The sequence below is a fragment of the Psammomys obesus genome, unplaced genomic scaffold (assembly GCF_907164565.1).
Source record: "Psammomys obesus unplaced genomic scaffold, mPsaObe1.curated_primary_1811, whole genome shotgun sequence".
NCBI classification, from domain to species: Eukaryota; Metazoa; Chordata; class Mammalia; order Rodentia; family Muridae; genus Psammomys; species Psammomys obesus.
This window is the reverse complement of record NW_026596064.1, coordinates 15,790,969-15,807,310: the sequence shown is the minus strand read 5'-3', so window position 1 is coordinate 15,807,310 and position 16,342 is coordinate 15,790,969. Positions and strand designations below refer to the sequence as shown.

Here is a 16,342-nt window from a genome sequence, read left to right as displayed (position 1 = left end):
TAATGATTGCACCATTGTTTTTGTTGTTGTTGTTTTTGTTTTTGTTAAAATGATATTTAAAAAAATTTTGGGCAGAGTGCAAAGAATCCTAGGAAAGAAGGGGGAGATAGTGGGACATGAAGAGGACAGGAGCTCCACAAGGAGAGCAACAGAACTGAAAAATCTGGGACCGGGGGTCTTTTCTGACACAGATATTCCATTCACAGAGATAACCTAGAACTCCTGCTCAGATGTAGGCCATGGCATCTCAGTCTCCAAGTGGGTACCCTAGTAAGGGGAACAGGGACTGTCTCTGACATGAACTCAGTGGCTGACTCTTTGATCACCTCCCCCTGATGGCGGAGCAGCCTTACCAGGCCACAGAGAAAGACAATGCCGCCAGTCCTGAAGATAACTGATAGGCTACGGTCAGATGGAAGTGGAGGGGGACCTCCCCTATCAGTGGACTTGTAGAGAGGCATGGGAGAAGATAAGGGAGGAAATGAGGGAGGGGCTACAGCTGGGATACAAAGTGAATAAATGGTAATTAATATAGAAAATAAAAAATTAATTAAAAAATTGTAACCTTGTATGAAATTAACAAAGAATAAATTAACTTTCTCCAAAAGAAAATAATTTTTTAGAAAAAAATCACAGTGCTACCATACTATCCACATACTAGATAAAAATTTGTCTTATTTTTCACTGTGTTCTTTCATATGTACAGAGTTGATTTGTTTCAAGTATAGTTTGCTATAGCATATAAGAGCTTACATGAATTTGACTTTAGGCAATATTATTCAGTTATGTATAACTTTGGTATTTTAACATTTTAAAAGTTATTTAATTTAGCATATCAAAAAGTATAACTCTTTTTCAAATTTTATCATCTATAAACATTATCATCTATAGCTCTATAATTAAGCATTTGGGTATAAGCATAATGTATATCACAAAAGTAACTCTAGGGAAGGAAGCAGTAGCTTAGTGGTTGAGAGTACTTCTTACTCTTGAAGATGGTCTTGGTTCAGGTCACAGCACATACTTGATGGCTCACAACTGACTCTAACTCCAGTTCCAGGGACTCTGACTCTCTCTTCTGTTTTCAACATGCACCAGGCATACATGTGATACACATACTATACAGGCAATACATCATTCACATAAAATAAATAAAAACATAGAATGATTACGAATATATTTTTGATAATATTTAAATTTTACCTGTTCCAAATTTTCCTCTTAAAAGGGAGACTTATTTTTCAAATACTTTATATTGATTTAAAGATGAACACCAGTGTATTGGTAGTTATTTCCTTTATTGCTGCAACAAATTATCTGACCAATGTAACTTATGGAATTAAGAGGTTATTTTTGATAAGTAGTTGAAAAAAAGTCTACCATGGTGAGGAAGGCACAGAGATAGAAGCAAGATGATGCAGGTCACTTTATATCCACAGTCAGGGCATAAAGAGTGATGGATGCTTATGCTCAGTGAACTTTCTGTTTCAGTGGTCCAACCAAGGACCATGTATGGATATAATCTAGAACCTATGCTCAGACATAGCCCATGGTAACTCAGTATCCAGGTGGGTTTTCCTAGTAAGGGGAACAGGAACTATTTCTGACATGAACTCAATGGCGGACTCTTTGACCTCCCCCCCCCCCACAAGGGAGGAGCAGCCCTGCTAGGCCACAGAGGAGGACTTTGCAGCCAGTCCTGAAGATAGCTGATAAACCAGGGTCAGATGAAAGGGGAGGAGGTCCTCCCCTATCAGTGGACTTGGAAAGGGGCAGGGAGGAGATGAAGGAGGGAGGGGTGGGATTGGGAGGGAATGAGGGAGCGGGATACAGCTGAGATACAAAGTTAATAAACTGTAACTAATATTAAAAATATATAAAAAAGAACATACAGAGCACACACACACACACACTATATATATATATATATACACACATATATAGACACACACACACACACACACACACACACACATATATATATATATATATATATATATATATATATATATATATATTGTGTCATGTATATGTCCATGTTTCCTTAATTCTTTAGAACCCAGCAGAGTTCTTGGGTCATATTTATATTGCAACAAGGCCCTTTTTACTGGCCTTTTAATTTGTTTTTAATTGCTATATCAATGTTTTTGTTTTTTTTTAATTTTTTAATAGTGGGAAACATATTCACGTGCTGAAATGTAGTATAAGTCAGGCTGTATTGCATAGCATGTTTTTCTTTATAGTATTATTGCTTTTTATTTGAAAACAGTTAAAATTAATGTCAGAATTAAGAAATGGTTGTTTTACTATTTTTCAGCTGTTAATAGGTTATGAAAATGGTACTGTAGTATTCTGGGACTTGAAATCTAAGCGAGCAGAGCTGAGAGTTTATTACGATGAGGTAAGTAATTTCTGCGGATGTTTTTGAAATGTTTGGAAACTATGTCACATTTTTACTCTAAAGTTTTATGCTTTATTAATATTTTAATCATGGAATCTACTTGTCCCTAATTAGTGTTTAATATCCTTTTGTTATTTGTATAAGTTTAAACTCTTGATTATTTTTGAATGGGAATTCTGCCTTGACTGCCATCTTGGGAGATCATTACCTATATTGGGCTTTGTATATATTCTTTCACTTATGATATATTCTTGATTTGTCTCATCTCCCTTTATTTTATCTAGGTTCAATACATACATCTTGATTCTTGACCTTCAGATTACTAAACGCAGTATTCAAACCATCCTTAGAAAATTTATATTTTGTGGCTAACATTCAAGACAGTTTGAAAAGCTGTTTTCTTCTATTACTTACCTTCTTAGAATAATGAAATATTTTGTAAATAGGACCAAATAAGTGACAATAAGTATCTTGAGGTAAATTTTATTACATATAATTTAGGCTTGACTAAATAATGACAGTTTTGATTGGCTTTTTTGATCTAGGCCATTAATTGTTGCCCATTTTAACAGAAGCTAATATAAAGACAGTACAGCAGGGATAGAAGATGAAAACGGAAATTATTTCTTCTAGCTGTGAAAACAAGATGATCATATATACTCTTAAATTTTAAGTAAGGTAGGAGTGGGACAAGATAGAAAAAAAAATATAGACCAAAAATATCTGTCTAGTTATCATCCACTCTTGTATGGGTATATTGTCACATAATAAGGGAGCATGGATGTAGAAGCAGAAAGAGTCTTTTCCATCCACTTCTTTTAGAACACTTCATTTTAGATTGGATGAATAAAATAATATCACCTAATGGACTTCTAATTGCCTTAGAATACTTGACAGTTTTTCTATTGCATCACAACAATTAAAATTTTAAAGTTTGGGTGCCAAAAGGTATAGTTCATGGGATAGAGAAATGTTTTAGTGGTTAAGAGCGTGTACTGCTCTTGCACAGGAACTTGTTTCCAGTACTCACATCTGGTAGCTCACAAGTACACGTAACTTCAGCTCCATGAAATCTGACGTCTTCTTCTGGCCTCCACAGGCACTATCATGTACACATACCCGCACATGTATGGATACACATCATTAAATATAAATAAAAATGAAATCTTTCTAAAAATTGTATTCTATAAAATCCACAGTTCATTTCTTAATGGTTTTCTCAAAATAAGATTTATGGTATATATGAGAGAGTAACATTGCCAAAGAGTCCAGAAGTTAATTGTGTAGTATCTAGGCAATTTGGTCATGATTGGTGAAAAACAACCATACAAGTAATAGCATATACATTTCCAATACATCAGATTCATAATAAAAATGACACCAAGTAGCTAAGTTAGTATTTTTCTGCTGTTAAATACACAAAATGCAAGTATATGATCAGAATATTTCTACCTTTTTCAAGGCTAAGAGCTATAGAAAAGTCCAAACACTACTTAACCTATTAGAATTAGAAAAGACTAGATCAATAGGAAATAAAAAAAAAAGGAAAATGCTAAATTATGCTTTTCTTTGACTTAAAATGTGTGGAAATATATTTTCCAGCCTTTAAAAGTAAACATATTAATTCTGAAATTAAACTTTTAAGTAAAGGTTAAAATATTCTGAGTTAATGGAGAATAATCATATACCTAGTTTATGCATAGGGATTACTTAACATATTGACTTACGTTTTTTTGTTTTTGTTTGCTTTGTTGTAAGTATAATTTACTGCATCTTGCTAAGCAGCACATTTGGAACATGTTATTCATTATCTCCTAATGATACCATCTACTCCTTACCTTGAAGATTCGACTACTGTTATTTGTTTTAATATGAACTCTTTTTATTTTCTTTTTTGTTAATTACACTTTATTTACTTTGCATCCCCCATCTAGTTCCCTCCCTCCTCCCCTCCCAATTCCTCCCTTCCTCTCCTTTCTCCATGCATGCCCCGCCCCAAGACCACTGGTAGGAGAGGGCTTCTTTTCCTTCTTTCTGATCATAATCTGTTAGGTCTCATCAGGAGTGGCTGTATTGTCTTCCTCTGTGGCCTGGTAAGGCTGCTCCCCCCTTAGGGGGAGATGATCAAGAGCAGGCCAATCAGATCATATCAGAGGCAGTCCCTGTTCCCATTACTATGGAACCCACTTGGACACTGAACTGCCGTGGGCTACATCTGTGCAGGGGTTCTAGGTTATCTCCCTGCATGGTACTTGGTTGGAGTATGAGTCTCAGGAAAGACCCCCGGATACAGAAATTGTGGTACACCTATGCAATGGAATAATACTCTGCAATGAAAAACAAGGAAATCAGGAAATTTGCAGGTAAATGGTGGGAACTGGAAAGGATCATCCTGAGTGAGATATCCCAGAAGCAGAAAGATGTACACGGTATATACTCACTCATATAGACTATAATATAGGATAAACCTACTAAAATCTGTACACCTAAACAAACTAATCAAGAGGGAGGACTGTGGCTAAAATGCTTAATACCCATCCCAAAGCAAAGAGGATGAACATCAGAAGAAGGAGAAAACAAGAAACAAGTTAGGAACCTGCCACAGAGGGCCTCTGAAAGGCTCTGCCCTGCAGACTATCAAAGCAGATGCTGAGACTTACGGCCAAACTTTGGGCAAAATGCAAGGAATCTTATGAAAGAAGTGGGAAACAGTAAGATCTGGAGAGGACAGGAGCTCCACAAGGAGAGCAAGAGAACCAAAAATATGAACTCTTTTCTTCTCTCTTTTGTATATCGAAATCCTAATAGTTCCTTAGGCACCAAAAGCTATTTGAATTATCTAAGTGGCCCTTGATAAACAGTCATAGATGAATTGAATTTTTTTTTGTTTGGAAATCCAATATTATATATGTAGTTATTATTATTATTATTATTTACAATTTATTCACTTTGTATCCTGGCTATAGCCCCCTCCCTCATCTCCTCCCAGATGCACCCTCTCTCCCTCTTCCTTTCCTATCCCTATCCCCTAGTCCATTCAATGTTATATTGAGATATATTTGGCTGGGAAAATGATTTCCAGCTATGTGTTGTAGGCTATGCCTCTACTTCCAGCTTTTGGGAAGGTGAGGCAGAAGGATTATCACAAGTTCAAAGCCAACCTGGTTTACATAGTAAGTTTCAGGCTACCCTAGACGAGAGAGTAGAAATATTCTCAGGAAAGAAAGAAAGAAAAAGGATTTCTTCTATAGTAGCCATGTTGTGTTTTGTTTGTTTGTCTCTTTATATTGATATATCTTTATAATCTCAGAGAAATCTTTCAGTTTGGCATAAGGGAAATATTTAAATCCATGGGAGAACTGCGTATTTCCTTTTATCAGATTGCTATATAGTTTTTAAATTTTTGTTTTTAAAAAGCCACAGTTGACAAAATATTATTAGTATTTTTTTTTCAAATTCTTTTATGCTCTCTATTTTTTCTTTTATTGGTTGGTTGATATTTGGTTTTTAATAAACCCTTGTGAAAAGAATGTGATGTAATTAAATAACAAAGTCAAGCACCTGCCATCAGCTCCATTGCCAACTCCTTAGTTATACACAATCCTACATCTTGATCTCTGTCTAAAGCCAGGCTGTGTTTACATGACTGCTCTGTTTAATATAATCATACTTCATTTATAGTGGTAGCTGTCTTTTTTTTTTCTATCCTCTCCAATGGGTAGGATTTAATGGGTTGGGATGAAGCTATGGGTCAGGCTGCTTCTTCATCCTTTGCTTTTTATTCACCAAGTAGTTTTTTTGTTTTGTTTTGTTTTTTGTCTTAAAACTATATATTTACTTTAGAATAAAAAATGATACATAAAGACAATCACATCAAACAACTATGAACACTGGAACAGTGAACTCAAAGAGCACTTAGTGTGAATGAAGGTAAAATGGACAAGTTTTCATCCCTTCCTATAATGCTAATAAAAGTATCAGAGGTGTACTGTTACTTTTTTTTTCTATTTTTTTTTCTTTATTAATTACACTTTACTCACTTTGTATCCACCCCATGGCTCCCTCCCTCCTCCTGTCCCAATCCCTCCCTTCCTCCACCCTCTGCCTGCATGCCCTTCCCCAAGTCCACTGATAGGGGAGGTCTTCTTTTCCTTCCTTCTGATCCTAGTCAATTAGGTCTCATCAGGCGTGGCTGCATTGTCTTCTTCTGTGGCCTGGTAATGCTGCTTCCCCCTCAGGGGGAGGTAATAAAAGAGCAGGCCAATCAGTTCATGTCAGACAGTCCCTGTTCCTATCACAATGGAACCCACTTGGAAACTGAACTGCCATGGGCTACATCTGTGCAGGGGTCTAAGGTTATCTCCATGCATAGTGTTTGGTTGGAGTATCAGTCTCAGGAAAGACCCCTGTGCTCAGATTTTGTGGTTCTGTTGCTCTCCTTGTGGAGTTCCTGTCCTCTCCAGATCTTACTAAGTAGTTTTAAGAATTTTAAATTGACTGAGGTTCAGGAAAGTTAACAAAAGAAGTGTTTGAACTACCAGCAGAAGAGAAAAGAATTAGAGAAGATAGTAAAGAATGTTTTCTCTCTAAATGCCTTCATTGGAGACTGATTAAGAAAAAAAGTTTTTTGCCCAAAGTTTGGCTATGAGACTCAGCCTCTACTTTGATAACTCGATCAGTTGAGTCTTTCAGAGGCCATCTGTGGTAGGCTCTTGTCCTATCTGCTCCCTGTCTTCTGCTTCCAATGTCTATCGCATTTGCCCTTCCGAATGAGGACTGAGCATTTTCCCTAGGGTCTTTCTTGTTGTTTAGTTTCTTTAGGACTATAGATTCTAGTATGTTTATCCTATATTACATGTCTAATAGCAACTTATGAGTGAGTATATATCATGTGTGTCTTTCTGCTTCTGGTTTACCTCACTCAAGATTATCTTTTCTAGTTCCTGCCATTTGCCTGCATATTTCATGATTTTCTTGTTTTTAATAGCAGAATAGTATTCCACTGTGTAAATGTACCACGATTTCTTTATCTATTCCTCCAATGAGGGATATCTAGGTTGTTTTCAGATTCTGGTTATTACAAATAGAGCTGCTACGAACATGGTTGAGCAAATGTCCTTGTTGTATAGTTGAATATATTTTGGATATATGCCTAGGAGTGAAATTTTATGAAAGAAGGGGGAGAGAGAAAGACCTGGAGGAAACAGGAGCTTCAAAAGGAGACCAACATAGCCAAAAATAACTGGGCTCTTAGGGTCCCTGCAGAGACTGATACCCCAACCAAGGATCATGCATGGAGATAACCTAAAAGCCCTGCTCAGATGTAGCCCATAGACTCAGTTTCCAAGTGAGTTCCCTAGTAAGGGGAGCAGAGACTTTCTCTGGCATGAGTTCAGTGGCAGGCTCTCTGATCACATCCCCCTGGGGGGGGGGGGGTGCAGCCTTGCCAGGCCACAGAGGAAGGCAATGCAAACAGTCCTGATGAGACCTAATAGGCTAGGATCAGATAGAAGAGGAGGAGGACCTCCTCTATCACTGGACTAGGGGAGGGGAATAGGAGGAGAAGAGGAAGGGAAGGAGGGATTGGGAGGAGACAAGGACAAAGTGAATAAATTATTTATTCAAAGTAATAAATAATTAATAAAAAAATTTTAAAAAGAATAAGTGTACATGGAAATGATAGTTAGAGTAAGGAACAAAAAGAAAAGAAAAACAAAATAAAACCCACAAATCCAGGAATTCATGTTGCTTTTAATGTTCAGTTTAATCTTAGGTTTTGAGGTCAACTTCATATCTTATATCCTTAATGTTTAATGATTAGTCAAGGCATAAGTTAGCTATAACTCTAATACTATCCATATCAGGTGATATTTTCACACTTGGTTACATAAAAAAATTTAGTTATGTAATTTTATAACCACACATGTGCCAAAAGTTCTAAACAATAATTATGATTAATACTCATCTATATTGGCCTTCAGTCTAGTTTCTTTAGGGAGGAAAGATGTTTTTATGCACTTTTCTGATGTTTTTGTCCACTGGTTCTTGTCTCTTTGTATTTAACACAATAGATAAATTGTGGTGATCAATTTATTAAAAAAGAATACCAAAGATTTAGAAATGTCAAATTAAACGCTTACTAATTCAGTAGAATTTTCTTTAAAATCTACTTTATGGAAGATATTCTACTACCACAGGAATTAATACAACTAAAAAAATGAAGTAATTACTGTTAAATATTATCCAATTCAAAACTATTGGATGAACTTGAAAATTTTAAAACTGAAATCTCACTTGCTTTAAATCAATTAGTATAGGATACGTTTGAGGCAGTATTATGTGACAGTTGAGAATGTGTTTTACAAGGAGATTGGCTTTGACTTTGTGTGACTTTAAAAAGCAAATGGAAGGCAGGAGAGATAGCTCAGAGGTTAAGAGTACTGGCTGCTCTTCCAAAGGTCATGAGTTCAATTCCCAGCAACCACATGATGTCTCACAACCATCTAAAATGAAATCTGGTGCTCTCTTTTGGTGTGCAGGTATACATGTAAACACACATTGTATACATAATAAATAAATAAATCTTAAAAAAAAAGCAAGTGGCTATCTGTCTCTAGGCCAGTTTCACCATATGGAAACTGAATAATAATAATAAAATAAAAAATAAATTTTATTTATTAAATACTGTATTTTATGTATATGTATATACATATGTATATAATGTATATAATGGAATCTGGCATATAGAATGCCTTCAGGTGCTAGCTAAATTTTGTTTTAATTATCTACCTTAAGTGATACTAGGCCTACATCTTATAAGAAATTATCTTCTGATAACTATATACTTTTATTTCTATGTAAATAATTTTTTAAACAGAGATGTTAAGATATAGGACAGGTATAGGATTTACAATAAAATGTTCTGGGATCTAAAGTTATTAAAATATTTTCAGAACTGTTTTTATTTAGGGAAATCTGTTTTGATAGCCTTGTGAAGGTTTGTAACAGGTTGAAGCCAAAGACAGCTTAGTCTGGGTCAGAAAAATAGTTATTTTAACATGTTATCAGTCTATTAATTTTATGTAAAAATGTTTTGGAATATATGATGATATATCTGATTTCTCCCTGTACTTTTTCTGCTGTTATTTTATCAGGCTATTCATTCAATTGATTGGCATCACGAGGGCAAACAATTCATGTGCAGCCATTCAGATGGTAGCTTGACTTTATGGAACCTGAAAAGCCCAAATCGCCCTTTCCAAACCACAGTTCCACATGGTAAGTTACACACTTTCATAGGAAACTACGGAGACTACAGAATTGCCTGTTCACAACTTAATTCTTCCAATTTTAGCTTCATTCATGTTGTAGACTGCTAATGGACATCTGTTAGCTCTCCTATAGAGAATATATGTTAGGTCTGTGTTTCTGCAGTCTTAGTATAATTAGTCTATTAACATTAAATATAATTACTAACGAGTAGATTTAGGTCTATGCCTTATTTGTTTTTTGTTGTTTCTACTTTGCTTTTCCATTTTTCAAGTTACTTAAATATTGATAGGAACATATAGTCATGTTATCTTCATTTTTATCATTAGTTGCAAGTAACTACTCCGTGTATTTTAGCATTAGCATTTTAACATTTTATATAAAATATAGATATCTTGTAGCCACATAGATCTATTAAACTGCCTTCATTATCCTGTATACTATAATTATATAGGATACACAGATATATTGTTATAAATTTTAAGTGGTCAAAAGTATAATTAAGAGACAAAATACTATAATTTTATTTATTTGTAAACATTATTTGCAATTCATGTAGGCCTGATGAAATTATTTTATGGAGCTTCTTTTATTTGCATATACCTTTTATCTCCATTCTTGAAGACTGTTTTGCTAAATTTAAATTTATTGACAATGTCAAGCCATGAACTGAGCGTTTGCTATGTGGGAATTTAAGTAATGTAACAACCACTTTATTGATATCCCATCATCTTCTAGTTTCAATATGTTCTAAATGAGAAATCCTCAGTGTTTTGAACTTTTCATCTGCACTACAGATGAACAAACAACGTGTTTGTTCTTTCTGGTTGTCTTCAGACAACTTTCATATCTTTTATTTGCAGCAACTTAACAAAAGCATGCTTGAACTTGTTCTAGTTTTGTCTTTTGTTTTTTAATTTATATTGTTAAAAGGCTTAACAAGCTTTTTAAATTTATAACTTCCACAAAAGTTGGGAACTTTTATGCCATTTATCTTTAATATACTTTTATGTTTGTTTCTCTTTCTGGGATATGAGTCAACTCTGTTAGAACTTTCGGTGTTGTGGCACACATATCTGAATCTTATTTTTGTATTTCTTTTTGGCAATATTTTTATTACAAATTTTAAGCGGATTAGTTCCAACCAATTAACCATCTATTTAACTGCTTTTTGCTCCTGTGTTTTTATTCTATTAAACCTCTAAGATTTTTTTTTAATTTCAGATAGTTTTTCCACTTAGTACCTTTTGCTTTTTAGAACTCTTCCAAGAGTTACTTTTGATATTTATTCTGAGCATTTTACCTTCCTTTAATCATTGAGCTTAGGTACAGTCACCTCTTAAAACCTTTTACACAATGGAATACTACTCAGCGGTTAAAAACAAGGAAATCATGAAATTTGCAGGCAAATGTTGGAAACTAGAAAAGATCATCCTGAGTGAGGTATCCCAGAAGCAGAAAGACACTTATGATATATACTCACTTATAAGTGGATATTAGCCATATAATATAGGATAAACATACTAAAATCTACAGTTCTAAAGAAGTTAAACAAGGAGGACTCTAGAGAAGATGCCTAATCCTCATTCAGAAGAGTAAACAGCATAGACATAGGAAGTAGGAAAAGGCAGGGAACAGGACAGGAGCCTACCACAGGGGACCTCTGAAAGACTCTACCCACCAGGGTATTGAAGGAGATACTGAGACGCATAGCTAAACTTTGGGCACAGTGCCAGAATCCTTATAGAAGAAGAGGGAGATAGAAAGACCTAGAGGGGACAGAAACTTCACAAGGAGAACAACAGAGCAAAAATACCTGGGCCGAGGGGATCCTGCAGAGACTCCACTCAGGACCATGCATGGAAAGGACCTAGACCCCCTGTTCAAAGGAAGCCTATTGGCTACTCAGTTCCCAAGTAGGTTTCCTAATAAGGGGAACAGGGCCTGTCTCTGACATGAACTCAGTGGCTGGCTCTTTGATCACTTCCCCCTTGGGGGAGTAGAGCCTTGCCAGGCCACAGAGGAAGATGATGCAGCCAGCCTTGATGAGACCTGGCAAGTTAGGGTCAGTTAGAAGGGGAGGAGGTCCTTCTCTATCAGGGGACTAGGGGAAGCTCATAGGGAGAAGGAGGGTGGGTGGGACTGGGAGGAGATAAGGGAGGGGGCTGCAAAGGGGATACAAAGTGAATTATTGTAGTAAATAAATCTATATATATAAAATTAAATTAAAAAAAAAAAACCTTTCTTTGCTAGCATCATCTGCTTCACCTTGACCTGTATTGACAACAATAGCTCACACCTCCTCCTCCCTCTAAGAGTTTGGTTCTACCTTATTTTTTTTTAATCGGTTCCTTAGGATGTATAGTATAAACATCTGTTAAAAGTAGCAATGTAAAACTTCATGTATATGAAGCTACATAATATAAATGTGATATGTCATTTATACTCTAAAATATATTCTATATTCTTGCCCTCCTCCTTTATAACCATCTGTCTTCTAAATCTATGTGGAAGTACTTCATTGTTTTCTAGGAATCAAATTTTTCTACCACGAATAGATAAACTACAAATCTTAAATAATCAGACAACTATGCTTTAAAAAGAAATGCACTCTTGTGGGAGAAGGTGCTGGTTTGTTTGGTTATTTTGTTTTCTGAGACAGGCTAACCTAAAACTAGGAGGCTTCCTGCCTCCACCTCTCAGATGCTGTCATTACAGATGTGAGCCACCATGCCCAGCCTTTATAAAAAATTGTAGTAAAATACATAAAGTATACAATTCATTACCTTAACTATTTACAGACTTTTTATAGGTAAATATGATCAGATAATTAAGTTTTAGTCAAAGAAAGACAAGATTATGCTACAGCTTGTCAAACACATTTGGATTTTTTTAATTAATTGATTATTTAAATTACCAAGAAAATCTTAAATTTTATAAAACGGAGTAGTAAAGCATTTTTAGTTGGCAGTGAAATAAAATATAGTTAACTTAAGTAAATGTTATAAGGAACTGTATACAAACTTTATATTTGTACTTAAAAATAACATTTAAAGAAGGAATTGGAATAAAATTGTATAATATATAAAATACTATGTACTCAAACTAGGAAATTCATTAAAGATAATTATTAGAGGAAAACTTGTAACTTTTAATATTTTTTGTACTAAAATATTTTGGAAAAACCTAAAGAGAAATATTTATTCAAACTCTAAAAATAATAACCCAACAAAACAAAAAAAAATACAATAGAATAAAATAGCAAGGAAGAATCAAATCACACATATATCATAGAAGTTAATGGTAGTAAAAGCAAAACCATAGAAGAAAGAAATAAAACAGACATTGTTATAATGAAATAATGAAAGAAATGAGTAAAGACAACAGACATTGTCTTTAGCTAAGCTAATCAATGCATAGAACAAAAAATTTGAAATGAGAAATTACATGGCAAAATGCAGAAATTAAAAGTGCAAAGACAAAATCCCCTCAAATTCATATTGTATACACTTCTACATATAGGATTAATAACGTGGATGAAAAAGATACCTCCAAGGGAAACACAAAATAATGAAATTTTGTCCAGTATTGTCTTTAAAAGTCCAAACTCATATCTGTGGTCCCTTTATTTAAGCCTGAACATTAATTTTACATTAATTAAATTACTTTACAGTAATTTTACATTGAATGTTAATTGTACATTACAACCTGAGTTCAATGCCTGAGACCTACATGTTGAAAAGAGAGTTGATCATTCTCTGACCTCTGTATGTGTACTAGCACATATGTGTCCCCTCTACACACAGTAAATCAATCATCAACCAGTCAATCATCAATCATTCAATCCAAAACATTTTAAAATTATATTGAATGATTTTGTAAGTCCATTGTATACTTTACATCACAAGACTTTCTGCAATATGAAAGTTTGTTTCTATTGCAGATAAAATATTGAACATGATATAGATCTTATTCTTTTTCTTCTTGTTTTTTTATTCTTGAGGAGGGGAGGGAAACAGAATCTTATGTAACCTATGCTGGATTTAAACTCTCAAGTCTTCTGCCTCAGCCTCCTGACTATTAGAATAACAGTTATAAATAATAGATTTTAATAATAATATATTTCTTTATGCATGTGTGTGTCTTCAGTCCTAAACTTTATTTTATGAACATAAGTAACTGAAATAACTTTGTAAGAAACTGCATTCCTATTTAGAAAATGCAAAGCAGCAAAAGCTGAATACTTTTATAAGTAATTTAATTGATTATATAACATTCCACTGTTATGATTATACAGTTTATGAGTTTAGTAAAATATTAGAATGCAAAAACTTATATCAAGTTTAGGTACTTTTGTTGTACTTTGCATTAACTCATAAAAGTCACCAGTTTAATAATATAGTATATCTAAAGTAATAAAATGATTCCAAATTTGTCATGAAGGAAATATAAAATATTACTTGTGCTATTCTCTTATGAAATCTACAATTAAATCTGTGCTTGAATCTTTGTGTTCAGTTGCATTTATATTACCTATTAAAGTATAGGCTGCTCAAGAATTATTATTGCAGTACAGAAAGCTACATGAATCATCCCTAGAGGCTTGTAGATTTCTTTTTAAAAATTATATTATTATTATTCCATGTTTATATATCTTAATTGAAATTTTAAAAATTCTCATGGATCAATGTAACTTAAATTAGATTTAATGCTTTTTTCTTTCATTAGGAAAAAGTCAAAGAGAAGGACGAAAGTCTGAGTCTTGTAAACCAATTCTTAAAGTAGAGTACAAAACCTGCAGGAACAGGTACGTGGTGCTTTGTGAATCCTCATCTGTCTAAGGGATAGGAGAAGGAAAGCAGATAATTTTTAACAATAGGTTTTATTTTTATAAACTTATAAATTATTAATTCTCTAAATAAATAACATAATTTGTTGATTATGAATTTTGAAAATAACAATTCATTTTAATTATATTTATATTAGCATCATATGTATTAATTCTAATAATTGAGGACTCTTGGGCTGTTTATAATACTGGTAGCATATTTATTAAGTTATATCTATACATCTGGTGCTGTTTCTTTTGAGATATAGCCAGATCTCTCCAAACTTAGTATCTGACATTCTGAAATTGGAAAGTTAACCCTTAGTTGGAGTTATAAAGTTATGTATATTGTCATAATGGAAAATTCCTAAATTTTGAGATGTATAAGATAAAAATAACATTTAATATGTTATTATATTTATAATCACTATACCCAGTACTTTTGTATAGCTTCTTTAATTTACATTAATCATTAATGAAAAATTTGCCAACCAAGATGGGCATAATAAACTTTGCCTGAACATCATCATCGTCATCATCATTATTAAGCATGTGTGCGTGTTACTTGTGTGTATTTGGAAGTACATGTTACAGAGCTCGTGTGGAGGTCAGAGGACAGCTTTATGGAATCAGTTCTCTTTTCCACCTTTAGGTGGGTTCCAGAGATCTATCTCAGGTGCCAGGCTGGGCAGCAAGCGCCTTGACCTGCTGAGCCATCCTCTCAGTCCATAAACATTATAACTGTAAACTGAAAAATCCTACTTTATGTTAGTTACCTGCGTACATTAGAATGTGTTCTTGTCATCATGGATACAATTATTTTTGTTAAAACTTTCTCTTCTAAAGATTTAATAGGAGAAAATCATGGCAAATTATCAATATCTCTTTAGCAGGCCAGTTTAATATAGTATAACTAAAGTAATAAAATATTTCAAATTTAAACATTGTGGATGGAAACAAAATCTTACATAATTCTTCTCTTCTTAAAATACTATTTATAACTAAAACTTTTCTTTTTCTATGAGTTCAGTAGTATTAATATCACCTGTTTTACAGGACAAATTCTAAGTATCATTGGGGCTCAAGAAATTAAAAGATCATCCTGAGTGAGCTATCTCAGAAGCAGAAAGATGCACACGGTATATACTCACTCATATAGACATATAATATAGGATAAACCTACTAAAATCTGTACACCTAAAGAAACTAATCAAGAGGGAGGACTCTTGATAAAATGCTCAATTCCTATCCAGAAAGGCAAAGAAGATGGATATCAGAAGAAGGAGAAAAGAGGGAACAAGTCAGGAGCCTAACACAGAGGACCTCTGAAAGGCTCTGCCCTGCAGGCTATCAATGCAGATGCTGAGACTTATGGGCAACCTTTGGGCAGAGTGCAGGGAATCTTAGGAAAGAAGTGGGAAACAGTAAGATCTGGAGAGGACAGGAATTCCACAAGGAGAGCAACAGAACCACAAAATCTGAGCACAGGGGTCTTTCCTGAGACTGATACTCCAACCAAGGACTATGCATGGAGATAACCTAAGACCCCTGCACAGATGTAGCCCATGGCAGTTCAATATCCAAGTGGGTTCCATTGTAATAGGAACAGGGACTGTCTCTGACATGAACTGATTGGCCTGCTCTTTAATTACCTCTCCCTGAGGGGGAAGCAGCATTACCAGGCAACAGAGGAAGACAATGCAGCCACTCCTGATGAGACCTAATTGACTAGGGTCAGAAGGAAGAAAAAGAAGACCTCCCCATCAGTGGACTTGGGGAGGGGCATGCATGCAGAGGGTGGAGGAAGGGAGGGATTGGGACAGGAGGAGGGAGGGAACCACAGG

The 16,342-nt window shown here is 34.5% G+C and overlaps 1 protein-coding gene across 1 annotated transcript in view; it reads left to right on the top strand.

Moving 5' to 3' along the window:
- The window catches only part of Stxbp5l (syntaxin binding protein 5L), a 278,666-nt gene that overhangs the window by 129,174 nt on the left and 133,150 nt on the right, over window positions 1-16,342 (top strand). The window contains exons 8-10 of the mRNA XM_055625237.1: window positions 2,318-2,401; window positions 9,556-9,679; window positions 14,399-14,477. Coding sequence (XP_055481212.1) covers window positions 2,318-2,401; window positions 9,556-9,679; window positions 14,399-14,477 — 287 coding nt within the window. The remainder of the gene's footprint in view (window positions 1-2,317; window positions 2,402-9,555; window positions 9,680-14,398; window positions 14,478-16,342) is intronic.